This window comes from Salvia splendens, chromosome 14 (genome assembly GCF_004379255.2).
Source record: "Salvia splendens isolate huo1 chromosome 14, SspV2, whole genome shotgun sequence".
In the NCBI taxonomy this organism is placed as follows: Eukaryota; Viridiplantae; Streptophyta; class Magnoliopsida; order Lamiales; family Lamiaceae; genus Salvia; species Salvia splendens.
This window is the reverse complement of record NC_056045.1, coordinates 29,875,803-29,902,934: the sequence shown is the minus strand read 5'-3', so window position 1 is coordinate 29,902,934 and position 27,132 is coordinate 29,875,803. Positions and strand designations below refer to the sequence as shown.

Genomic DNA, 27,132 nt, shown 5'->3' with positions numbered 1-27,132 from the left:
ATTCTGTATGAATTTCCATGAATAATCTTAAGTCGAACTAATAGCACAAGGTCATTTACGTATTACAATTTGGTCAAATAGTGTTTTATGTTCAAATGTCTCAAAGAGTCAAGGCTGGGATTCCAAGTCGATCAAGCAGTATGGCAAAGCACAATGTGCTCGATGAAATAACTCTATCAAACAGTTCACACCTCATGTGTTCGATGGAAGGCTAAAGAGAACTCTGTAACTTCAGCAAGACGAACTCCATATGTTTGATGAAAAGACTGAAAGAGAATAGCAACCGAACTATGCACTCCACATGCTTGATAAATTGATAGTGTAATAGCACAAGTGTGACGATATGAATGAGATAAATTAAAGTGGAAAAAGATGAAATAATTATCTCGTTGGGCTTAGGGGTTTCTCCTTCCATAATTGATCTCTGTCAATAACTATTTGCAATGATCAAAAACATAAAATAGTAATTAAACTTTTTGAATCAATATAAAATAATACTAATAAATAAATAAAAAATTAACAGTATGAAATATACTATTGAAACGCAATTGAAATCTTTTATGTTATTTACAAAAACTTTAAAAAAAATGTGTCAAACAATTATTATGAAATAGTAGTAATTTAAAATTTTAAATGAATATTATAATTATCCCTCAGCATCCATAACTACAATATGTACTTGAATTCAGTAAAATGAAGTGCTACTATTGAATTTCTTAACTAATCCAATCATTTATTTGACCCTAATTGAGAAAGTGGGGCCCAGCTCCAAATTACAAAAATATAAAAACAAAAAAAGAAACAAAAAAAAAAGTGTCATTACTGTCGTAGTTGACTTGACTGTCTCTTCGAGCTTCAGCCTTCTCTCTCTGCTTCGTTTTTCACTGTTTCTCTCTCTTCGATCTCTCTCGGTTGATGAATGCAGGTTAGATTCTTCGATCAGCTCCTACCTCTCTCTGCTTCAATTGTTCTACAAGCTTTGTGATTTCAGTTAATTTTGAGGAAGCGCTGAATTGCGAATAAACCCTAATTTCTCACTTAGCTCAATTATGGTTTTTGAGCATGGGAATGGGAGTTTGAAGTGTTTTGATTAGCGTTTTATGTGTTAATTCACTAATATGTGTGATATTTGTGAGCTAATTTTGATCATTTATGCTCTTGGAGTTCGTTGGTGTTAGTGGCTAGTGTTCTTTAATTGGGCTAACCAGTATTGAATTTACGCTTTTGTTTGCTTATTAATGAAGAAGAAGATTGCATTTTGCATTGTTTTGTAGCTAACTGTTGGATTCTGTTTTGTGTAATTATTTAACTTTATATGCCTCTGTTTTTATGAAGTGCTTAGCATTCTGTTAATATGAAGATTGCATTTTTCTGTTTCCAACTGTTGGGGTTCTGTTTTGTGCAACCAGTTAACTAAGTCTAGTTGTATTTTTATGACGTTTAGAAGGCTGTCTACTTGTTGAATGAATGTCTTTATGAAATTGTTTGTAGAACTTCTCTCTGAGTTTCTTCATTGTGGCCGGTGGATTGCATTAGTCAATCAATGCGTACATGCTTTTGTTTTGTTGATTGGTGTTTGCAGATGTTGTTAATGACTTCCTTTTCTTTTCTTGGTTTGGTAGTTTTGACTCGTATAGAAGATATTAATATCTTGTGGGAAATGGATCCAAAGACATGAGAATTTCACCCTAGTAATGGCCGGGAATGCAAGATTTGACTTGACCTCGGCCAGCCCGGACTCTGGTTTTTCTGGTAACTTCCAAAATGGGCAAAGGGGTTATTCTGCCTCCTCTTTGGATAGGTCGACAAGTTTCAGAGATGGAATCGAGGGAAGAAACTTTTCTTCTGGGAAGGCGAATTCTAGAGGGAGTGCAACATCTTCAGGAGATGCAAGTACATTATCTCAAAGTCTGACGTTGGATCCATTTGTTATTGATCAAAAACATGCACAATTTAGTGATGTAAGGAGGGTTCTCGGATTTGTTGGCAGTAGTTCAGAAGATAACTCATTTGGTAGCGCTCATATAAAGAATCCATCTCCCACTGCCCTTGAGGAATTGAAGCGATTGAGAGCAAGCGTTGCTGATTCTAGTCTTAAAGCCAGGTGAACTTACAGTTACTCCAAATGTGGTTGTCCTCCTTGGAATCATCTTGTTGAATGGATGTTTGGAAAAAAATTCAGTTTTGTGCATCTTTGTGCCTTGTTTTGGCTGATGAAACAGTTCTGCTAATGCATTTGATGTTTTACATCATTCCACGTATCTCTTCAATTCTAAAATTTATTATGTTTCTGGCAGTTCTAGAGCAAAAAGATTGGAGGACAATTTAAATAAGTTGAACAAATTTGAAACCATGTCGTCTAAGAAGCAGCAACAACGGAATGAGATGCCGACGCATGAACGGTCTAGTGGTTCAACCTTGAAGATCGGATCACTGATGCATCGGAGCACCACGGAGTTTGCAAGTCAGAAATTTGATGATCGGCCTAAGAATGGTGGATTGAATAAGCGCTTACGGACATCAGTGGCAGAAACCAGGGTATTAACTGCATTAATTATTTACTTGTATTCTGCAATTGCTCATTCAGTACATCATTTTGTATCAGTAATGCTGCGATTCATTTGGAAAAGACACTTTTGTCATGCACTGCTTAATATGGTTTTAGCAAGACCAAGCTCAAGGAATAAATGCCTTTTAATTGCCTTTAATAACAATGCAACATGTACTCACGTCTACACTGAATATAGACAGTAATTCTGCATAATGACGTAATAGAGTGTGTGATTATGATTTAGTTGAAATTTTGGCAGTCACTTTTACTTGAATTATCTACATAATTCTGGTGGCACTCTTGTGCTTTGTATCTGTCCTCTTTCAGTATTCACCAATTTTATTGTTATTTATTTATTTAGTTTAGTTATTCCTCTTCATCTTATTGGTTAAAACAGTTTGCTACACTTTCCCATTCTCAGGCTGAATGCCGAAATAATGGAGTACTACGTCAGCCTTTGACAGTGACAAAAGAAAGAGATCTGCTTAAGGACCGCAATGGGGATTCTGAGATGGGTGAGGAAAAGATAAGGAGGTTACCCGCTGGTGGAGAAAGTTGGGATAAGAAAATGAAAAGGAAACGCACATTTGGTACAGCCTTTCCGAGATCTGTTGACAATGATGGGGAGCTGAAGAGAACCATGCATCCTAAGCTCAATAGCGAATCTAGCCTGCAGTCCAGTGATTCCACGCAAAGTTTTAGGTTAGATTCCATTATATGAGCCAAAATCTCTGCCTTACTTGCAGCTGTGCTGCTTGTCAATCTCTATTTGCTTTTGATTCAATGTTTTCTGGATTTTGCCTTTATTAGGTGATGTTTATCCCATGCATGTTTTGGAAATTGATTTTATGGAATTCCCTATCCTTATAGATGCAACTTTGGAGTACCATCATCTTTGGAGCTTTGTTGTTACTATTGCTGTTTTTTTCTTCCAAATTGCTTTTCTTATGATCTGCATTTACCATCCTTATCCATTGAGCCATTGGCGCAATAATCTCTATGTTTATATCAACAATTAAAAATTTCATATAATGACACTTGTAATTTTGGAAACATTTTCCTTAGGTCAGGAGTTTCTGGTGGCACCAACAAATTAGATTCAACGTCACAGCCTGCTGGTTCTAGTGCCCGTGCTACCTTTAAGAATGAACAAGAGAAATCAATGCTCTCAAGGGATGGCACTGTTGGACCAATCAAGGAGCGGACTCTAGGAAAATTAAATGTTAGGTGTGTATCTTATCATTTGAATCCATAAGTCATTCGCATGCATGTTTTCTGCTGACTTATCTACATAACACCCTAAACCTCACTGTTCTGCTGCAGCACCTTTCCTATTCCCCTTTATGTAATCTTAAACTGGATATTCCTTTGATGGTAACAGTGCTGGGTTTTCTTCTAGGATAAACAATCGTGAGGAAAATCATTCCATTTGTCCTAGCCCTATACTAAAAGGGAAGGCATCCAGGACGCCACGAAATGGCTCTATGGTTGCAGCTAATTCAACTTCTACCACCCCTCGTGTGTCTGGAACTCTAGAGAGCTGGGAACAGCCCCAGGCTCTGAACAGAACTCCAACAATTAGTGGAGCTAACAATCGGAAGCGTCCTATGCCTGCAGGGTCATCATCTCCCCCTATAACTCAATGGGGTGGTCAGAGACCACAGAAGAGTTCTCGAACGAGAAGGACAAACCTTATTCCAGTCCCAAACCTTGATGATGTCCAGATGCAAGCTGAAGGAGGCTCACCTTCAGATTTCAGTCCCCGGTTGAGCACCGGTACCACTAGTGCTTCTTTTCCCACCAAGAGTTCAGGCAGTGGGAACCAGAACTCTAAAGCAAAGGCTGAAAATGTTTCATCTCCTGCAAGATTGTCTGAAAGTGAAGAATCAGGTGCTGGCCAATTTAGAACAAAAGAGAAGGGCATAGGTAATGCAGATGTTGATGAAAAGGATGGAAGTGCAGGTCCAAACATTGGGTCTTCTACAATACCTATCAAAAAGAATAAAATCATGGTAAAAGAAGAAATTGGTGATGGTGTCAGGAGACAAGGGCGTAGTGGAAGGATCTCACCATTTTCTAGGGGTAGCATTTCCTCAACGAGAGAGAAGTTAGATATTGTGCCACCAAGCAAACCTCTGCGAAATGCAAGGTCTGGTTCTGACAAGAATGGAAGGTCTGTCTATTTTCCTGGATGGTTAATATCCTTCAGTAGTGTTCTGTCTTTTGTTGCTTTTTCTCTATTCTTAAGGCCTTCTGATGTACTGTTGCAGCAAGTCAGGTCGCCCTTTGAAGAAGCAATTAGATCGCAAAGGTGTCTCTCGTCTTGGCCATGGGGGTTCCCCTGATTGTAGTGGTAACTTGACAAAATGCATTTGTCCTTTCCGTTTGCTCGCATTCTGCTGATGTGAATGAGTAATTCTATTTAATAGTACAAAACTCTATGCTAATGTATTGTAATTTTCAGGGGAATCAGAGGATGACCATGAAGAACTTCTAGCAGCTGCTAAACTCGCTTGGAATTCTAGTGGTATGTGTTTGTTACAATAACATATTTCTCGTAGTTACTTTTTGACTTTTCTGACTTCTGAATGAATAGGATTATCCTTGATTACTATTTTTACTTACTGCAGTTAATGCATGTTCAAGTGCATTTTGGAAAACAGTTGAGTCCTTGTTTGGTTCTATTGGCCCTGATGAAAAGTCATACCTATCTGATCAGGTAATTTGGTCAATATTTTGATAGATTTTACATATCATAGCCAATTAATTTCTGATTTATTTGCTCTATTATTTGAATCAGCTCAAATTGGCTGAAGAATCTTATACAAATTCTCATCAGAACTCTAGCCATGGGAATCATGTACAGGTGAAAATTGTTAGTAGAAGTGACCTTCTTCATCCCTTTCTCGTGATTGCATTCATTCAGCATCTTTTCCGCTATTAATGGTCTTTGAAATACATTAGACTGTTCGTGTGCCATTCTTTTAATATTTATATTCCAATATAGTTCTGATTATATGTCATCTAATGTGCAAAGGCATTCTCAAATTGTATCAGGATGAATCTGGACTTGAACAAATTGCAGCTCCTGAATCTATCTCTTTTGGAAGATATAGACACATGAACAATGGCACCAGTTTGAAGACTTCTTCAGATAGGAGACCATCAGTTGAACAATCACAGGATTCATCTGTATTTGATTGCGCTGACAAAGAAAAACCTTGTGAAATAGTTACTCCACTTTATCAAAGGGTACTATCAGCTCTGATTGAAGAAGATGAAATTGAAGAATCTGAAGAAACTGGATATGGGATGCCAATTATTTCAGTTACCGATCCATGTCTCCTTATCGGTGCTGATAGCAAACATATCAATCAACGGGACCTTTGTGAGCCATTGTTTGGTGTTCAAACTCCAAAAAATGGCAATCACATATTTTTTTCTTGTAATGGAAACACAGACTTCACTATGGGCCATGGTTCGGGAGACCACCTATCTAATGGTGACCTGCATCAAAGAGACAGTGGATATGTGCACTCTGAGGTTGAAGTTTTGGTCAAACTTTCAAGGTGTGATTATGTTCCTGAAGGTCCGCAGATAAAAAATTGCGGTGTTGCTTCTTTCCGTCACCAATATGAACAGATGTCTTTTGAAGAGAAGCTAGTGCTAGAACTGCAGAGTATAGGCCTATTTGTGGAAGCTGCGGTAAGGTTTCCATTATTGAGTGAAGAGCGTTATTTAGCATATTTAATGTTGGTCATAAGTTCATACCACTGCTTCTGTAGAGCTTAGTAAATTACTGCGCTGGATGAGTTCCAGATTTCTGAAGAGCTGCAACGTAAATCTATTTGTGCATGTTATAATACGTAGAACTCTCATTTAAAAGTATAATAAATATGCTGTCTAGTGTAATCTGTGTGTCCTTTTTATATAACGTCTAGGTCCTCGCAATCCTCAATAACCATTTCCTGCAAGTTACAATTCTCATCGTTTCTGTAATGCCTTATGCAGCCTGCTTTGGGTGATAAAGATGAAGTGATTAATGAGGAAATTGTTCAGTTAGAGAAGGGACTTCATGAACAGGTAATATTTCATACTTGGTTGAACTCAACACTTTCCCCAATCCTAGCCATCTTTTTTCTCTATACAAATTTTGCGTTTGTTTCTTAAAATCTCCATGTTTTCTGCAATATCGGGCACTCCAATCACTTTACTTGATATGTCATATGCTTGAATTTTCAGATTGGGCAGAAGAAGTCTTACTTGGATAAAATAAGCAAGGTCATTGAAGAAGGCAAGGATATTGGAAGAAGGTAAAGATAATTTCTTGTCTGGAGCTTAAAAGTGAGCGTATTAGCTACTAGCTAGAACCGTATGAATTATGTTTATGATATTACGAATTTGTTGTCTCCGCAGGGACCCTGAGCAGGTTGCAATGGACAAACTTGTTGAGTTGGCATGCAAGAAACTTTTGGTTAGTATTAATCACTCATATCATTCTGTATACATCTGCACTAAATAGTTGTACAAGAAATCTTAATGCAATATCGTACTTTCCTTTATTGCCTTTTAATTATTGAAATTGTGATAGGAAAAGACCTGCCAATCGTTACTATTGAAATTTTGGAAGATTATATTTATTTCGAAGATGCAGCAACGTGTGTGCCAGCAATAGTCAAAATAGAATCAGCATTTGGTTATTTTCTTTACTTAACTTTGATCTCAAGAAGAGAATGGTTATCATTAGCTCAGAGCGTAATACTCAAAGTTGTTTGAATACTTCACATACTACCTTTAGCACGGTCCAACGGGCTAAATGGTTCTGCAAGGGAATGTGTTTGCTGTTTTATTGACCATAATAAACTCAAATTTGCATTTATGGTTACAATTTTATTTTATTTTACTTTTGTGCATCAATAAAGCTCATCCATGCGTACTTAATTCATACTTACCTTCAGATTTCTAACATGAGATTATATGTTGGAACAATTGACAGGCAACTAGAGGAAGCTTTGCTACAAAACATGGGATACCTAAGGTATCAAAACAAGTTGCTTTGGCTTTTGCAAGGAGGACGCTTGCCAGGTGTCAAAAATTTCAAGATTCAGGGGCAAGTTGCTTTTCCGATCTCGCACTCCGGGATGTCATATTTGCAACGCCGCCTCGGTTTAATGAAGCAGAGCTGCTCAATGGTGGCAGCCTGGCAGTTGCTAATGGTGAAAGCTCGAAAACATGCACTTGTGTCAATTTCAATTGCACTTGGCTTACATGTGTCCTCTCTCGTATGTTGATGCAGATGGCACGTCGTCAGATGCTTTCAATACTGCAGTTCATCAATCTGATCACTCTTTTGCTAAAAATGGGCCGATATCAAATAGAGCAAAGAGAAGGGAGCTACTGCTTGATGATGTTGGCGGTGCTGTATTTAGAGCCTCGTCGGCTCTAGGAATAGCCGATGGTGCAAAGGGAAAGAGAAGTGAAAGAGACAGAAACACTGTCGCCAAGGCCGGACGGTCATCCATGGACGGTGGCTCAAAGGGCGAGCGCAAAGCAAAATCAAAGCCCAAGCAAAAAACGGCTCAGCTCTCTACTTCAGCCAACAGCTTCATCTATAAATTCCCAGATGCCTCGAATCCCAGTGCTCTTGAATCTCCGAATGGCAACAGGAGAAAGGATGTCAGATTCATGTCTTCTGGTAATGCTCCTCTAGTTTCTTCAAATGAAGTGAAAGAATCCATGGAATTCGCTGACTTGCCAATGAACGACATCGTCAGGGATTTGGGTGTGGATCCCGAGATCGGTGAACCGCAGGATCTGAATAGTTGGTTGAATTTTGACATGGATGATGGATTACAAGTAGACAATGACTCCATTGTTGGACTTGACATACCTATGGATGACCTTGCAGAATTGAATATGTTTTGACATCACTACATATTCTTGTACAGCCTGTGGATATTTTAACTAGTTAAAGAGATCTTTTTTTTTCTTTTTTCTTTTTTTGGTGGGTGGGAGAGGGGAGGATTGTACTGCCTCCATAATATGTGAGTCTTTTGCCAAATGGAAGTTGTAATTATGTGATTTTTTTTCCTTTTTTTTCATTATTGGGAAATTTTTCTAGGAAACACTTGTAATTGATTTGTTGCAAACACTTTCCTTAGTGAGTATGAAAAGTTTCTAATATATCCAATGTTTTTCTTTTAAGTATTATTATATACTTCTGCATGATCTACTTTCTTTTTTTGTTTATTTCAATATAGATAACTTGTTTTTTAAAATTAAAATACTACTAAACTATTCTTATTTTATTCTCTTTACTTAACATAAAAAATAATATTGCAAAAAATTCTTGTCGAAATATAAAGGGGTCATCTTCAAGGGGGTGAAGGTAGTTGCTAATTTTTTTATACCACCAACATTAACATAAAAAAAAACAAATTTTTTATATCCAACTATGTACCACCAACATTAAAAAAGCTCAGATTTAAGTCTCCAAATGCATGTAATCATTTGTCGCACCTCAAACCGAAAATCTTGAATCCGTCATTGACTGACTTAGATCTATTTCTTTCTTGTCATAAGACATCAAGTTTTCTCCGACACGTCATCGCCCCATGAACGGACGAGATCGTCTACTGTTAGAAAAGAAAAACTTGGATTTGGAAGATTGAGGCATGTTTTATACTCCTCTTTGAAATCAATCTGGTTTAGAGTTATCATGTAACTAGAGATGGCACTTCTTGGATGACCCCTTGCAATGGCTACCTAAGAATAAATCAATTTATCTTCTTTTAGTAAACTATACACTGCAAAAGTAAATTATCCACAAAATTGCATAATTTTTAACATATTTTCAACCTACACTTATGTCAACAGAGGAATTGACAGTAGATGAAGACTTACTGAATGGTTGTTGCTGAGATTAAGAAGCCAAAATCTCCAGTCTTTCAATTCTTTCCCACAAACTTTGACAGATATATTCTCCCAACTTGTGTGATGAAACTCCACATCATCCAATTTGTGGCCGACGCCACTACCGATTGCCTTCACGAAAGCTTCCTTCAAGCACCAATATCTGCACAGACACGATAGGCACGACGACACCTCAAAAGAAAGCCGTACGCATCATTGACGTCTAAATTTTAGGGCTTTAGTAAGACTCAAAATGGCGTTGTTTTCATCATTTAATCAATTTGATGGCACTTTTTTTTTACTTTGCATAATTGACACCTGAATTTTAAGGCTTTAGTTAGATTCTGCAACTCCAATTCATGGCTGAGGTTGAATAGATGTCAATCAAAAGTTATGATTCAAACGACAAATTTTCCTCACGTAATTTTCATCATGCTGATAAAAGGATAACAAGGCTGAGTGACGTACCTATAAAAAACTCTCAGCATCTCATCGGAAGAGCTGGCATTGTAGTCTGTAGATACTACGCCATTCCAGATCCGAGAAGTACGATGAGAAACTATGTACAAATTCGTCAGCTGGTTCGTTCACAGGAACGGAATGAGTGACGATATCCACTCCCACGAGGCACACAGGCTCAGATGCTATCGCGACGTAGTCACCATGATGGGATACATTAAAGTTGAAGTTTGGAAACCCCGACTCGTTGTTGTGACACACCTAGTCGCATCACAGGACAAAACAACGACTGTTAGTTCATCTATTCGCGAAACAATTACACAAATTCTAGCTCAACCTCGTTTAAGTAGGATGTCATCAGCGTAGAGGCCAACGTTCCAAATTCAACGAAGCTCGAAGCATAAATGCAATGGAGAAAAGGTACTAAATTCAAGATGTAAGTATGTACCAAAAAGGGCTTCCCCTCGGGAGTTCGCTTGATAGTGATGTCGTCAAATGGAATTCCCAAAACTTGATGCACCAGAGCATACTGCAGCAGCCGGCTTACGAGAGCCCTTTTTCGATCCTCAAATTTCACAAACCTAATGAATTCAGTCAGCTCAAAATCACTCTAATACAAGGTCATAGAATCTGAAAACTTTTCCAAAAACTAAAAAAGGGGACTTTTTTGTACTTAATCAATTCAATCTCAACTCAAAATCACTCTGATACAAGATCATAGAATCTGAAACCATTTCCAAAACCCAAAAAAGGGACTTTTTTATGCTTAATCAATTCAATCTCACTCAAAATTCACTACTATAAGACCAAAGAATCTAACAACAATATTCAAACCTAAAAAAGGAGACTTTATGTTCAATCAAGAACCCACTTTGATACTCTAAATTATAAGCACTAACCAATTCAGTCTCACTCAAATTCACTATAACACAAGATTATAGCATCTAAAAACACTATCAAATATGAAATGAATGCAGAAAGAAATGAAGAACCTGGTGATGGAGGTGTGTTCGTGGTGGGGAAGGAGAGATATGACAAGATTGAAATGATGGGGCGAAGGATTCCAAATAGATATGTCAACAATCCATCTCTGCACCCCTTTTTCAAGTTCCATTTTCTTTTGTCGGAACTCTCTTGAGTCTTGGTATATAGAAGTGTGTGTGAGTTGACATATCCAAATGGAATCTATGATTGATTGAGGCTAATAATTCTAGTTTTTTGGAGTCATATGAAACTCTTGTTCTTTCTTTTTCTACCAAATTTTTGTTCTTGTATCATTAAAAAGATAATCATTGAGAATTTTCCCACCTCTAATTCTTGATCTGCCTCCAAAGAATTGAGTTATTGGCCAACAAAATTCAGGCACATTATTATGAAACACATCAAGGTCCAAAATAGTAATAAAGAAATTCTTATTAACATAAGATCTGCAAAATTGATTTATTTATTCTCCATGTGAATATCTTGATACAGCTTATTCATATTGAGTAATATACATTAGTAAGTCATTAACCCACAAAGGATACAATCATTATCGCTATAATTCTAAGATAAAATTGTGATTCACAAGAATTTATCAGCCTCGTCGTAGGTAATTCATCCTCTAATATATGCATCTGTAATAGAATTGCAGATCCAAAACAAGTATGACAGTGTCACAAGACTGGCAATTCATGAGCTACCACTGCTCTTCGCTGCGTCTGATTTGCTTGCAGTCAAAAAGGATTCTCCACAGCCGCACTGCCCTTTCGAGTTGGGGTTTATGAAAAGAAACTCAGATCTGTGCAGAAGTAAACAGCCATGAAAACATGATTGTTGAAAATAACCCTAAAGTTACAAGTCGAAAATATTCAAACATTATCATGGCCTGCGACTAAAAGTTATGAGTGTGGCCTTGCGCAGGAGGAAGAAAGAAAGAAAGAAAGACCCTTCCAAGGCAAGCTTCAATGGAAACACAAGCTTTGGAATTGGATTTCATCTGTAACGAGAAGTGGAAAATATCTTGTAGTACCTCAGTTTGTCGTCAACAAAGTCCATCTTAGTTCCTATCACGTGCATCAGGGCTTTTGGGTCGATCAATATCTTTACACCTTTGTCCTCAACCAACTCATCAAACTTCCCTTTTTCATCTGTGATGAATAAGAGTTAATGATTCCATATATTTTGAGCATAAGAAACAAAAATTTAGGTGAATTTGAAACAAGCATAATTGAGATCTTCGGGTCAAAAGATACTTTTTTTCCTTGAAAACAAACTTCAAACTTTTAGCTTTCAGGTAAGACATGAACCGATTAAGTAAATATACACCCATTTTCAGTCCGTCAAGTGATATGAAATTCCTTTTACTTGCACAGTTATACGTAGTGAAAAAATATCGCTGAACCAAAACGACTTAATTCTTAAGCCAGAAAAACAAGAAAATTTCAAATTATTGAACAGTATGAAGTGAACAGAAACACAGGAGATAACAACGCAATAGACATTGAAGAAGTGGATTGATCTTTCCTGTATGTAGTTCGTGCCCTACCTTTTCCTCATGTGCGTGATAAAGATTCTAAAGATAAATGAGCTACTAGACGACTCGGATGATTTAGAGTGATTAATGTTGAACAATCAACATACAAACAGGAAAAACTAAAATATCTTGATGACAGTCTGACACAAGCCGCAATTGTGCCAATTATAAGAATTCCTACTTCTAGGATTGCACACAGGGTGATAAGAACACTTAAATCTATCCCTGAACTTTTTGAGCTTCTTGAAACTTGCACGTATAAAATGATAGAACAGGCGTGGAAAAACTTATAATGCGAGCATGTCCAATCTTATGACCGTTGATCTATGCCAAACTCTATCCATGCAAATCAGAAGTTCATTCCCGACCTTCTACCGTCGAATCTATAAAGTGAAGATCACACATTCGGAATCATGCAAAACTCAAACATATCAAACTCCATCATCACTTGAAGAACATACACAATCAGTGATAGAAGAGAAGAAGGCAACAATTGTCGAATAAGCTGCTCGAGTATGTGTTGATTCAACGTAGCAGTATAATCCATTAGAGGAATTTAACCAATAAATGTGACTCTTTTCCCCCTTGTCCAATGTTAGATGGCAATCAAAGTCATATCTATTAGAAAAGAACATAGTTATTCATTTCAAGCTGCAACAGCAGCTATGACAACCAGGTTCATTCGGATATAATCCATCTAAACAACACAGATTCATCAATATAATTACAAACTGCATCATATGATATTAAATTAACTCGATTGTAACGCCAAATTCATTCTTAATTGTCCAGAAAAGGCGTGAAATCATAAACCCTAAGATACAGTAAACAAAAACCAAAAAATTGAAAATTGATAACCACGAAAAGGGGGGAAATTCACCGGCGTAATTAAGGGTGTAGGATAAGCCATTGCAGCCGCGAGCCTTGACGCCGAGCTTGAGGAAAGAGCGCTGACGCTGGTCTAAGAGGTGGCGAATTCTAGAAGCCGCCGCTTCCGTTAAGGAGAGGACTTGCTTTCGCACCATAGCTCCGATCCTTCGTTTTTCAGAGTGAAAAAAATTGACAATCCCAAATTTTACAGCCAAACAGACCCTTGAAATGTTTGATCCGGGTTCGAATTCGGGGCAGAAATTGGGTCGTGGGTACTGACTGACCCGGATTCAAAAATGGGGCAGGTGGGTCATGGATCTAATTTGAATGGTCCAAACTACTACTATGTAGTTTTGTTACCTATACATTAAAAGTGTAATATTATAGTACTAAATTTTTTATATTTTATGCAACGTAAAAGTCATGTGAAAATATTATTTATTACATTTAGCGTTTAATCTATGATTAAGCATCCTGCGAATTTCAAGTCACCATACAAATTTCAAGTCATTCCGACACATAATGTTTTTGGTGCATTTTAGACGTTGTTGACGTCTACGGCTGGAACTACATCACCAATTCTTAAAAGAAAATTCAGATTTTATGCCGCCAAAGGTATAAAGATGTGGTTCAATTATCACACTACATCAACAACCTAGAATAAATTCTTATTAGTTCTTCACAATTACTAGCTCCAGTTGAGTAAATAACAAGATTCTAACTGGCAGCGACGGCCGGCTCCGGTGGCTGCTCCGGCAATATGTAGAGGTGGCCGTGGGAGGTTGAAATGAGTTAGGTTAGGTGCTTTAAATTTGGATTCCTAGTAATATTATATGGATTTTGAATTTGTTCAAATAGTGACCATCAAAGATATTGAATTTTATAATATTGTTATGCCACATTAATTCAAATTTATAAACTTTTATAAGGAAAGCTTCCACAATTATCATCTATTATATAGGAGTATTATATAAAATGATAAAATTATACTTCCTCCGTCCCATAACAATATGTGCACTTTCCATTTTTGTCCGTCCCACAAAAATATATGCATTCCATTTTTGAAAAAGTTATATCAATTAAATAATATATGTCATATTATCCACTAACTCTACTTTAACTACAATTCTCCTCCTCTCTCTTACTTTACCATATCATTCTCTCCATCTATCTTACTTTACCATTTTTGTCTTAATTCACGTGTCATACTCATTGCCCATATTTTTATGGGACGGAGGGAGTATAATATAACTATCATATTAATTATATATCCCACACTTGAAGGCAACGTAACCGCAAAGTTTTGTCATATTTGATAACACAAAAGATTTACCACATTAATCCAAAGTTTTTTTTTTAAATACATAAATTATTTTATATAATGATGATAGCTATAGATTAGCATTTTTTTATATATATTTACTTTGATTCTAATATCTCAAAATTATTACTATTAACATCATTTACTCTACTAGCTACTTAAAGATCAATGCTCGACTTATTCATCTTTTCTACCACTTCAAATAAAAAAATTCAAATCTGAATTTAATTTTAGTTCATTTATAATTTAATTATGTCATAACAATTTAAATACTGTTGTACTCACATTCACATAAGAACCAAACTTGAGTCAAAGATAACAATATTTTAGACAATTAACCAAACTATATCATTCATTTCAACACAGAGAACATATCACAAAGAAATGTTACAGCATCTGCTGGAAAAGAGTAATTGCTACTCAATCTCAATGTGAATGTTCACAAATAAAATAACAAACATACCTCTAAAACTGGCTAAGTAGCTCGAGTTTGCGAGCTTGAAAAAATTTGCAACGACCTTTCCCACTCGATTCAATGTCTTCGCTTCTTTTCTTTACCGTTGTGAAACCAACGCTCGTTAGTTTCTTCTGCCGTTTGCTAGACTTTCCACTTTCGTCCCCCTCAGCAGCATCAGACTCCCTACAATGACCACAGCACCAGAATCAATTTGAATCAAAAAGATGGTTTTTCATTGACAATTGTTTCCAAGTTGTATCATAGACTAACCATAGCACATCGACAAAATCTTTGGAATATGACGTGCAGGTTCCCCAACTGAAGCGAACCAATGATGGGAACCCGAAGACTGAGTGCTTGTGATCTTCCAGCCAGGCCTTGGTCTGTGGGTCTATATGAAAATACATGATATGTTCATGAGATAAAGAAGTGAAAGGAATTAATAAGCAACGATGTATGTAAAATATGTATAAAAACCTACCTCCAGGGTAACCAGACCCGAAATTCTTACTGAGGTCTGCAGTTTCATCTGGCATCCAGTCCCGCAAAGCTCTGTCTCTCGTCACCTAAAAGGTGTAGCATTAGCGTAGCTAGAAGGTTCCCACAACGAAAAGAGGGGCGGCTTCATGCTGGAAGACTTCAAGGGAAATTAAGTTACCTTTGCAACAATACTTGCACCACTCACAACAGGATAAAGGCTGTCAGCTTTCTTAGAAACCACAAATTTGATATTGGGAAATCTTTCGGAAAGCTTTACTCTGTACTTTTCTGTATCTCCAACAGTATCCAAATAAACCTGGATCAGCAAGAATATTGTGAATAAGTTTTAACTTCATAACACTTGCTTAGGTTTCGATTCAGGCCAGGTTATGTCTAGAATTTCAAAGCCATTTTTAGCTAGTTTAGATAGAAATAATATGCTACTAATATGCATTTGATATATAGTGCAGCATTTGAAGCGTTCTTCTGAGTTCCAAGAGTGTAACACGGTTAAGAAAACGATGAGATTCAAGAGATTTGATAGAAAACTATACCAAATTTATCTTGTTTTGAACCAATAGTGATTTTAAAAGACTTGTACCTCAGTTAACAGAACACCAAGGTTCAACGTCTTCCTGATGAGTCCCATTGCAGATTCATGTGAAATTTCATTAAGATTTATCTTATTCCTGCAGAGAATTAGATCCAAAACAATGTTAGAGACTTTCAAACAAAAACTTGTTGAGAAAATAACATAGTTTTGATAATTACTTTCGTAACATTTTGTCTGACAACTCTCTTGGGTCTATGACATCAACAGCCCATCCAATTGATTCATCAGTCTTCAAACTCTCAAATAACTCTTCCCTCTTCTCTTCTTTTAAAGTTTTTGAGTCTGCATACAGAAGAGCGCAGAACTCAGACAGAGAGAAACATTTCGCAATTTTAGAAAAGAAATCACAACAACCACCCAAATGTTTGCTACCTTAGATATTTGTGAATTTTGAGAAATGACAAAGCATGGAGAAGCTACTACTAGGCTTCTTCATTTCTTCTTTTTTGTTGATAATATAAGATGCCGGCCCAAAACAAATCAGTAATACAAGAACAGCCTAACATAAACCTATTACTTCTACAACAAATGCTGAAATGATAATTTCAAGAGTAAAATCAAGATCGTTTCAAAATACATATCACGCTCACTAGGTGCGTGGCTTACCAACTAAGCTTGCGCTTGCGAACTAATGTTTCGATTAATTTATTCCCTTGGTAGGATAATAAGTCACAAAATAAAAACACACTTTAATCAGAATGCTATGATTTCAACATCAACAGCAGAGAGTTCTGATATTTACAGGCATAGAGATAAACTAAATCAAACCCTAAACCAATCGAAATCTAATTACTACCAGCATTAGCAGCAACCTTTCAACCTCTTTAACTCGTGAACTCACAAATTAACAGCACAAAACTGATGATCATTATAGAGAAGGCACCTTACTAACAAGCAATTTAACAAAGAAACGTAGAATCTCGAGTTCAGTAAAGGAAATTTCATAAAAATTGAAATAGAAAAAATGCTTAAGAAGTTAGAAATTGGGGGAAAACTGGTAGCTAAAAAACCTGCAAAACTCAAGGTGGATAAGGTTTTCTGATAGGAGAGCGCACAATACAAGCATCCATACACCATTGGACCTAGAAATCAAAGAAACGAATTTCCAATTCAAATCGGATATCAACAAATGAAATGAGAAATCAGTGAACGAAGCGAAAAATTGCGAGTACCTAACACAGGGCCACGCCCGGCTTCATCAATGCCCATTATGCAGGGCTCTGACACCCATTCCGGCGGTGACGGCGGCAGCTCCGATCCCATCGCTTTACTTCCCTCCTTTTTCCTTGCCACGGTCCACGGAGAGATTTTTGGCGCTCTTGTTCTGAAAAATACAATGCAGCAATTAAAGAGTTTATTTGATAAATTTTAATACAAAAATAATGAATTAATGATTTTATTTAGTTTTTAACGCTCTTTATAAGATGTAATAGTCATAAAAAACTTTAAATTAATTAATCCTTTCATTTTGAACTGAAGCTGTGGCAAATCACATCTTCACTAAATCGAATGAATCCCTCTTTTATTTTACTTTTTTTAAAGCATAAATGCACTTTTGTTTATTGATATAGCGTGTGTTAAGGTCCTTCGCAGTTTTTCAGTTCAAGCTTCAATCAGATTCACAGCCCTTGGATCCTTGAATTGGATGGTTGTGATAATCTGCATTATCTGATGAAAAATTTGCATTATTGGTCGGTGTACATTATTAGAATGAAAATCTGCATTATTACACTACAATGGTGCATTATTAGTCGGTGTGCATTATTCAACTTAAAATCTGCATTATTAAATGACACGTGGCACCAATCTAACCGTCGGATGACGAAATTGTGGGGCTGAGATTAAAAAGAACAATAGAACAAAAGATAAAAAAGGAAATGAATACATCCCTTATTAATATTATAAGATAAATATTTATATTTTCAAAAATTACCATGGGTACATTAGTATTATTTTCTTTACATTGGCAAAATATAAAATGATGCATTGGGCCCATAGCTTTGGGCTTTATTTAAATTCATATATTTGGGCCATATTTGTAATGATCCAATCATATTTTGGGGCAGAATTATCATTTGTTAGTAACAACGAAATGTTACTAGTGGTGTTTAACGAAAGAGAAAATATATTTACATTTTTTCAAACATAACTCGATAAATACATGTAATAAAGAAACAACGCAGCTTTAAGGATATACACAATCACAGGCTAATGATTGATTCTCACACTAAATTGCAGCTTTAATCAACACAAGTGGATATGCATAGCATAGCCCCCACATTCATTTGTTATCATTATGATCCAACAACTTATCTCAATTTCCACCATTCATTGTCACTAAAATCCATAATGAATCTTGAATTTTAAAAATCACACTACATATGCAATCCACATTTTCACATTGTTGTATTATTTGTGTAACTTGTAATGTTAAATGTTAAATGTACATGACTTAATTTAGCTATTTCATCTAATCTTAACATACTTAACATTTTTTCCAATCATGGTTAAAATGTTCAAAGCCAGAATTTGGAGAGTAGAGAATTCACTAAGACTACCATTAATCTAAATAACACAAATTCAGTACATCATACCAAAACAGATAGCAATTCATAAGCTAACAAAAGACCCAATCTATCATACATAAATAATTTATTGCCCAATGATAAATATTGCAATTTATATTTCTATAACAATAGAGGATCACATGTTATATTCTTTAAATACCCTTATCTATTGTCATTGAATTTCATCTAATAATCCATCTCATATATGATTACTTGATTAGGAAAAAAGTAGAGCATGTGTATGAGGAAAATGTATTTTTGACCTAATTGTATTGCATCAATTCTATGAGAAGTGGAGTGTGATAATGTATATACAAAATTAGAAGAAAAGGACAATTGAACTATTTTAATTAAATTTTTATATGTCACTAGTTGGAGATAATTAGATAGAAACGACAAATAAACAAACATGAAAGGCCCCATTAATGGTTTTTATGACCTCAACCCCTCAAATATTTCTTCCCATTTATGGATACAACTTTTTCTACAAATGGATAAAAATGATAACAAATGAGTAGATTTTCCAACTTTTGGATTGTGGACAAAAATATCAAAGTGGACTTTGTTATATGGCTGGATTAATGGTAATTGTAATCAGGCCACTAAGATAGGTCACAATCATAGTAGACAACACAAAATGATAAATACATATAATAGTTAAAGTACGAAAAAATTCATAATTTATTTTACCAAAATATAAATTTAAACGTACACATCATATATTAATAAAGAGTTAGAGATTTAGAAAATCACTTGATGCAACTCGGTCCATTTCAAACTTTTTTTATACTTAGAATAAGCGACCCCTAGTAATTATTTTGAGTTTAATATTGGTATTCTTTCGATAAAAATTGACTTGCTTTCCTACCCACATGAACTGAAATTCATAAATCATTTCATTTTGAAAATGATAAACCCAACTTAGTCAATTTAATTACCTCCGTCCCGAATTAACTGCCACATTTGCTTTTCTGCACTCGTTTTATAAAAATGATAATAAATAGTTAAAGTCGAGAAATAGTAAAATAAGATATCTCTACTTTATTCTCTCTATTATTTTACTATTTCTCGACTTTACTATTTATTATCATTTTTATAAAACGAGTGTAGAAAAGCAAATGTGACAGTTAATTCGGGACGGAGGTAGTATATTGACTCACTCTTACCCACATCCATCAAATTCAAAAATGTCATAAAAGAACTAGCTAGCTAGTATAATTCTGAAAATGATATGTCCAATTCAATTCGATTCGATTATATTGTTTCACACCCAAACCATCCATTTGTAATAATTTTGCCATGAATGGAGAAGAAATGGGAGAAAGAAAGAAAGAAAGAAAAAGTTAAAATTTTCCACCAACAAATTCATTGGCAATGGCAGCAAATTGGGCAGTACTATACTAGAAATGAAGACCATCCATTGTGGGATTTCATATATTTTAACCACATGTGTTAATATTAGTGGGGGACAGTGAATTTGTTTCTTGGCAATAACTCCATTTGCAACTTGAGAGTTTAATTAAATTAGGCAAAAAAATTATTTTATTAATCGTATGACGTAAATGTCTTGATTTAAAGGAGTTAATCAATTTCCGACAATTTTATGTGTCTGCAATTAAATTGGATAGTTAATCATAATTTTATCCGTAGTGATTGGCCCATAATATCTACAACATTATTAATACTAATAATTAACCAGTAAAATGCATAAATTAATTAGCTCGTGGGACATTTAGTGTAATCAGCCATCATCATCGTGAGAGGTTCAAGCTAATGATAATTGTAAATTAATAAAATAATACTAGTAATCACAGCTCTCGCGAATCATGGGATGGTATAAAATAATTAATTGCATATAATATTTTTTTTATTTAAGTGGTGATCCAAAGTGGGACTCAAAAAATTTGGGCTAATGTTTTGGTATTAATTTTAATTTATAATATATTTTCACTTTGCAATACATTAATTTTTTTAGATATTAGTACATACTACTCTTATACAATGAACTTGATGCATATACACTATTACAAATAATTATCAATTAATTATGCTATAATAAATTAGGCTATACTCAAGTTTATATGTTAATGTTATTTAACCAATAAAACCTTACTCGAAAAATTTGTGACAAACTCAGATCTATAGAAACTTTATGAGGACTCAAACATATTACCTTTGTCACACAAAAAATATTCTACCATTAGACTGCTCGAATAAATTGTACGATTTGTAAAACTTAAGAGTACAATTGTTTTTTTAGTGGAAAATGGATAAAAAGAATAGTATCGAATTCTTAGGGAAGAAAGACATCGAAACGTGACATTTGGCTCCTAAATAATAACTTTCTCAATTTACTTTGTACCATGTCTACTCTACTTAGGTACAATATCGAAATGCTAGAAGCATTATTTTTCATTTTTTAAAAAAACTATTGTAAATTAAAGAAAAATAACACACCCCCCCCCCCAAATTTAAATATCCATTTTTTGCCATTTTGAAATAACTTTTTTCCACTTTCAGTATACGGACCTCATACTTCATTTATTTTTTTTCCAATTACAATAAAAAATACTAATACTACTAAAAAGAGACTAAAATTTCTCTAGCCATTCTATTCATTTTTTTCCCGTAAAGTAAAACAGTGTAACGAGTCAAAATTACTCTTTAAATAGTAGACGGAAGGAGTATCATCACATGATGTGATGATGAATTTACATGAAATTTGAAATAACATGTGGAAGTAATTAACACGTCGATCATGATATAATTATTGCACGGTGTTACTACAATTTCATTTTTGTTATTTGGCGTCGAGAATACTCAAGAGTATTTCTAAGAGTTCGAAGAAGAAAAGTAATAGGTGTTTATTATACTATATATTTATTGGGTGGCATTATATGGACTCATTGGAAAGGATCGAAGATTACATTAGAAAAGCTAAAAGTGAATTATTAGCATCAATCACTAGAATCCTATGCTATGTTAGAGATAAGCTAAATATTACCCTTTATTTGGTCATGTGTTTAGGTGGATTCCATGCCAATTAAATCCGTGAAACAATTCATTTGTTATGATAAATAGCAAGTATAAATACCTAGTCATTTAAGATATCTACTAATATAGAGATGAGTCAAATTAATTGTTGCAAATATTTATACCTAAAAATATGGAGCGAGGGAAAAGAAAGTAGTCATATGTTAAAGTTTAAAAGAAAGTAGTCAAAAGATAACTTTTTTATTAAGAGAATCAATAACGGTTCTCATTTACGTTTAGTATGATGATTCGAAATTCTAACCTATTAAATAAAAAGAGTTTAGGTGAATTAATTGTATAGGAGTTTGAATTTGATTTTTTTTAATTAGATCAAGGGTATCCATTAAGAGACTTAGTGACTATTCCTTGTGTTGATTTATAGGACTTAAGGTTGCTTCATGCACAGAAGCATGGATCGAACCTCTAATAATTTATTAATTATCAATGAGTCTCATGCCACTCGACTACACCATTTGAGTTGAATTCGAATATTACTATTTATTTGTCACACATGAGATAATTCTCCACAACACTCCATACCAATTTCTTTCAAACCAAACATCTTCTAGTACTTTTCTTTTTATGAATGAGAAAATGCTCAAAGCCAAAAATCAGAAGTTGTCGAGCAGAGTTCACCAGTGGTGACAATACGAATAATAGTAAAACCAATATAAAAAAAGGTAACAAATCATAAAGATAAATTAACAAACTATATCCAAAGAGGTATCGATCTTACAGCATACAAAAAACCTTTTATCGAACACTAAAGATTCTATTAATGACATTTGTGTGTACGAAAAGATAATAGATACCATATTTTAGAGTTCATTGCCAAATATAACATAGGCAAGTCATGTCACCATTCTATGTCACGTTTCAATTTCTTAGACACACATTCAATGACTAGCATTGTATATTCCATTCATTGAGCCAATAACTACACCGATAATGGATCGAGAACAACTTTTCAGACATGATGGATCATGGAATACTTATTTGTTTTTTCAGATTGAAAGTGAAATTATTGATTTTAGTGTGACATCTTCTTCTCACTTTTCAGCCTTATTAATTTTTGCTTTCCTTTAATTCCAAGAATCGCGGCTTTTGCAACGGATTCTTCACGCTCACTTGGAATCTTGGACTTAACAAATACTCCAAAGCCGAAAGAAAAGAGCAATTTATTCCTACTTGAAATCTCACTTTTTCAATTCTCTAATCTCACTAGATAATGTAAACTAGAGAGAAAGAAGAGAGAAAGAGATAGAGGAGTTTGGACGAAATAACAAAAATAGTCATCTTTCTATAATTGTTTAGTGGCAAAGTGACACTCGTATAAAGAATGATTAATGATCGAATCTATCCTAATCTTTAATGATTTCACCAATTCAGTATGAAACATTGAAATTTATCAATTTTGTTCTTATTATTTAGTTACTTTTATCAATTATATCCTAAGTTTTTTTATTTAATAATTTTTATCTCGAGCTTAAAATAGTAAAAAAGAACAAATAAAATATTAATATTTTTATATACACTTATTTTTAGAAGAAAATAACAGGTCATGTTTTTGACACTTCATGTTATGACTAAACTATTAGAGTGAAAATCTAATAGTTGAAATTGATATAAGCTGAAAAGATCGTGATAGAAGAAGTACCATGAAAAATTGGAATGTAATTAATATTATTAAAAATTAGAGATAAATTCGATAAATGCATAAAATTGATGAAACGAGATCATGATAGATTTGATCATATCTATTAATCATAAAAAATTATTGTTATATTTGATTGAATGAATTTGGCGCGTTGCATGTAAAATTTTTGGACCTTTTACAACTAATAAAAAAGAATAATTAAAGAGAGAGTGGGACCCCATAAATTTTCATTGACTTTATAAACCTTTTTCAGTTAAAGGTGCACAAGAATTGATTTGATCAAAATGCCAAACATATGCAAAAAAGTGACATCAAACCTAAAAGCCCCTACTTTGGAAAAAAAAAGAAGACTATACACTTCCCTATTCATTTTCTTTTCTCATCCTTTTCTCTCTAAACTTATTACTACAACATAACAAAACAAAGAAAAAAACACATCAAACTTTCTGATCTTCACCTCCGTTTTCGACCGCCATCTCGACCGCCTTTCGACTAAGAATCCCCTCCCTCTCCGCGTCAAAGCTCGAGTGCACGCTATAGAGGACGTAAACAAGCACAACGAGGCCCGAGAAAAACCCGAACCTAACATAGGAGGGCTTGTCAAGAGAGCCAAGCAAGAAAATGTTGAGGAAAATGGAGATGGAGGGGATCCATGGCATGAAGGGGACTCCCCAAAACTCGGGCTTTCGGGCCTGTGGTACCATCAAATGGAACAAGAGTACAACTCCGAAAGCTAGGGCGATGCATGAGCCGAGCATGTAGGTCTTGGGCTTGCCTGGTGGAGCAAATTGCCAGAGGAGAGTGAAGATGAGGGAGGTGAGGGAGAAGCAGAAGAGGAAGGAGAGAGTCGGCCACGGGTTGCTCGTGCCATGGGAGGCGTAGCGCCTGTAGATCACTGCGTTCGCCACCATGTAGAACACGAAGAGCGACCCGATTGAGACGAGGTTTAGGAGTATGTTTAGGTCTGTGAAGAGGGCTATTGCTGCAGTGAAGATCCCTGTGGTTTGATATTGAATATAATCAATTAGAATCATGAAGTTAGATGTAACAAAAATTATTTCAATTAGACAAGATAATTTTAGAACAAAATGTACCTATGTCCAAGTTTTTGAGTTTTAAGGAATAATTGATGGTAGTAAGGATTATTGAAGTGGACTTCCTCCCTATATATTTGTCCTAATCATAAATCACATATAATCATTTAGATTCATATAAATCTAAGCCTAAATCCAACCTAAAATATTGAAAAAGACACATGTCACCTCAAGCACTATTATTCATCCGAATCTAAATGATGTGACTTCAAAACCTAGGACCACACGTTGGGGTCTATTCTATTCTCATCCAATTCCAAATAATATAGGCTACAAAGTACATTGATGATCATCATATGCAATATTTCTCCAAAAGGGCTAAAGAGAAAAAAAAAATGAAAAAAGCCAAGTGGTTGGTGGGGGTTCAAGAAAAATAATGAGATGTCGACTTACCGAGAAAGGCCGAGGCGTTGACAGGTGTCGACGTGGCCGGGTGGACCTGGGCGAACCACGTGGGGACCACGCACGACCGCCCGATGACGCACATGTACCGCGCCTGCCCAAGCATCGCCACTAGCAATGACGTCACGATGCCCATGCTCGCCCCGGCCCCGATCATGTTCCCGGCCCACCGCCAACCGGCGGCCCCCACCTCGAACGCACCTGAGAAGGGGGCTTCCGGGTCAATCTGTCACCAACAAATTTTTACACCAAGTTAGTCAATCGGTCAAATTGACTAACCATTGATAGATGCTACATCTGATGAAATGAATATGGCGCCAATAGCATAGTAAGATTGTACCACGCCCATTGAGAGGTGTACGTTACCTTATCATAAGGTAAGAGTGCGGACATCGAAGCGGCCATCAAACAGTATAGAACCGTTACGAGAATCACGGATCCCGAGACACCAACCGGAATGTTTTTCGCCGGATTTTTTACTTCTTCGGCCATTGTTGAGACCGCGTCGTATCCTATGTAGCTTAGGTACACCATCGCCGCACCATTGAACACGCCCGAGGCCCCGAACGGGAAAAACCCGCCCGCATTCTCCGGGTTACCGGGTTCCGTAAAATTCCTCATATCCCCCCTCCAAAACCCCACCACTATCACAAACACTATGAACAAGATGTGCAACACCGTCAACACCATGTTCAGCCATGAACTCTCCCTCGTGCTACAAAAAAATAATTGAAATATTTCATCAAATCTAAAATAAAAAAAAAAATATTTAATTAATTTTTCAATTAATTAAATGAAAAAAACAACCCTGAATAAAATCTCACGTGAGCAGACCTGTAGCAGATGATGAAGGTGAGGAGGAGGACGATGGCGACGGCGATGGGGTCCATCTCGTTGTAGCCCTCGGGGAGGGAGTGGAGGGTGAGGCGGAGGGTGGGGTGGCCGAGGGCGGTGGCGAGGTAGGCGGTGAAGCCGCGGGCGACGGCGGCATTGGAGAGGACGTAGTCGATGACGAGGTTGGCGCCGGTGACGAAGGCGAGGAACTCGCCGAAGGTGGCGCGGATGTAGCTGAAGGCGCCGCCGGCGACGGGCATCTCGACGGCGAACTCGGTGTAGCAGAAGGCGGAGAGGAGGGCGCAGAGGCCGGCGAGGGCGTAGGAGAGGACCACGGCGGGGCCGGCGCAGAGGCGGGCGGCGCGGCCGGAGGTCACGAACACACCGGCCCCGACCATGCCGCCGAGACCGAACCCGATGAGGTCGTGCCACCGGAGGCTGCGGCGGAGGTCGGAGCCGGACCGGGCGCGGGCCCGGGCGGTCTCCTCGGAGGAGGCGGAGGCGGAGCAGGCGCGGCGGGAGAGGCGGTGAGGGGTGTCGGAGAGGGCGTGGAGGTAGGATTTGAAGGAGGAGAAAGAGGAAGGGTTTTCCATTTTTGCTTGTGTGTGTTTTTTGTGTGTGAATGAAGGAGAAGGGTGAAAGTGTGTATATATATACTTATATGTGTAGGTACTGTAGGTGGGGTGGGGTGGGGTGGGAATTGATATAGGAGTATGATATTTAGTGGGGAGATGGGATTATGGCTATTAAGATTGCTATATATGGAGTAATACATTTTTGTTTCTTTAGTAGTGGTTATTTTAGGTCTAAAAGTGGAGCCTTTTTTCTATAGTTAAGGGGGTGTCGGAGTCTCTATTTTGATGATGGATCCAAAAAGAAAATTTTTAGCAACTTATTATTCACGAGTTATGAAACAACTATGTATGATCATTAATTTAATCTTTTGCTCACTCTAGATTCTACCAATCGACATGTGTATGTCAATACGATATAAGAGGAAACTAAATACCAATATGTACAAAAATGGAACACTTCAATATCTTATAAATTACATAATTAATCAAATTTGTACTTGGTGGGTGTATTATTAATTACATCAATACACAGTTAAAAGTATATAAAGCTCCACTTCGAACAAATCACTTAGTGAATGGGGCAAATTCCATTTTAACAATTCTAATTATGAGAAGACAAAATGAAAAGTTGAGCACCAAGTTTACATATTACTGGTTAATTATATCCATCCAACTCACTTGCTATCTTCAATATATAATAATGTTAATTTACACATTTTGAGCAAGTAATTGATGATTTATTGGATTACTGAGGAAAAAGGGATATTGGCAACTTTTGGGAATAGGAAGAAG

At 36.2% G+C, this 27,132-nt stretch overlaps 4 protein-coding genes and 1 pseudogene across 7 annotated transcripts; 1 reads left to right on the top strand and 4 right to left on the bottom strand.

Moving 5' to 3' along the window:
* Nucleotides 1-824: 824 nt before the first annotated feature.
* On the top strand, nt 825-8,734 carry LOC121765012. 3 transcript variants are annotated; one of them, XM_042161046.1, is made up of 16 exons: nt 825-925; nt 1,623-2,104; nt 2,298-2,538; nt 2,973-3,253; nt 3,617-3,778; nt 3,951-4,724; nt 4,822-4,904; nt 5,016-5,078; nt 5,182-5,270; nt 5,352-5,426; nt 5,609-6,256; nt 6,563-6,634; nt 6,794-6,864; nt 6,968-7,025; nt 7,548-7,767; nt 7,848-8,734. In XM_042161046.1, the coding sequence occupies exons 2-16, from the start codon at nt 1,695-1,697 to the stop codon at nt 8,474-8,476; spliced, it is 3,876 nt and encodes a 1,291-aa protein (XP_042016980.1). In that variant the 5' UTR covers nt 825-925; nt 1,623-1,694; the 3' UTR covers nt 8,477-8,734. The 3 variants fall into 3 exon arrangements, with proteins under 3 accessions (XP_042016980.1, XP_042016979.1, XP_042016978.1); XM_042161045.1 differs by having other exon boundaries at nt 3,933-4,724; nt 5,352-5,417; XM_042161044.1 differs by having other exon boundaries at nt 3,933-4,724.
* A 300-nt stretch (nt 8,735-9,034) lies between these two features.
* On the bottom strand, nt 9,035-11,096 carry LOC121765013 (annotated as a pseudogene).
* Nucleotides 11,097-11,350: 254 nt separating this feature from the next.
* Nucleotides 11,351-13,675, bottom strand: LOC121764505 (iron-sulfur assembly protein IscA-like 1, mitochondrial). The gene is made up of 4 exons (XM_042160517.1): nt 13,668-13,675; nt 13,318-13,586; nt 11,934-12,051; nt 11,351-11,702 (listed from the first exon to the last, which is right to left on the bottom strand). The coding sequence occupies exons 1-4, from the start codon at nt 13,673-13,675 to the stop codon at nt 11,594-11,596; spliced, it is 504 nt and encodes a 167-aa protein (XP_042016451.1). The 3' UTR covers nt 11,351-11,593.
* A 1,257-nt stretch (nt 13,676-14,932) lies between these two features.
* Nucleotides 14,933-17,516, bottom strand: LOC121764957 (ribonuclease H2 subunit A-like). The gene is made up of 8 exons (XM_042160988.1): nt 17,351-17,516; nt 17,189-17,260; nt 16,337-16,460; nt 16,167-16,254; nt 15,744-15,881; nt 15,567-15,651; nt 15,356-15,476; nt 14,933-15,268 (listed from the first exon to the last, which is right to left on the bottom strand). The coding sequence occupies exons 1-8, from the start codon at nt 17,439-17,441 to the stop codon at nt 15,094-15,096; spliced, it is 894 nt and encodes a 297-aa protein (XP_042016922.1). The 5' UTR covers nt 17,442-17,516; the 3' UTR covers nt 14,933-15,093.
* Nucleotides 17,517-23,633: 6,117 nt separating this feature from the next.
* Nucleotides 23,634-26,373, bottom strand: LOC121764956 (cationic amino acid transporter 7, chloroplastic-like). 2 transcript variants are annotated; one of them, XM_042160987.1, is made up of 5 exons: nt 25,766-26,373; nt 25,298-25,646; nt 24,923-25,157; nt 24,530-24,611; nt 23,904-24,432 (listed from the first exon to the last, which is right to left on the bottom strand). In XM_042160987.1, the coding sequence occupies exons 1-5, from the start codon at nt 26,356-26,358 to the stop codon at nt 24,036-24,038; spliced, it is 1,656 nt and encodes a 551-aa protein (XP_042016921.1). In that variant the 5' UTR covers nt 26,359-26,373; the 3' UTR covers nt 23,904-24,035. The 2 variants fall into 2 exon arrangements, with proteins under 2 accessions (XP_042016920.1, XP_042016921.1); XM_042160986.1 differs by lacking the exon at nt 24,530-24,611 and having other exon boundaries at nt 23,634-24,432.
* Between the last annotated feature and the right edge of the window lie 759 nt (nt 26,374-27,132).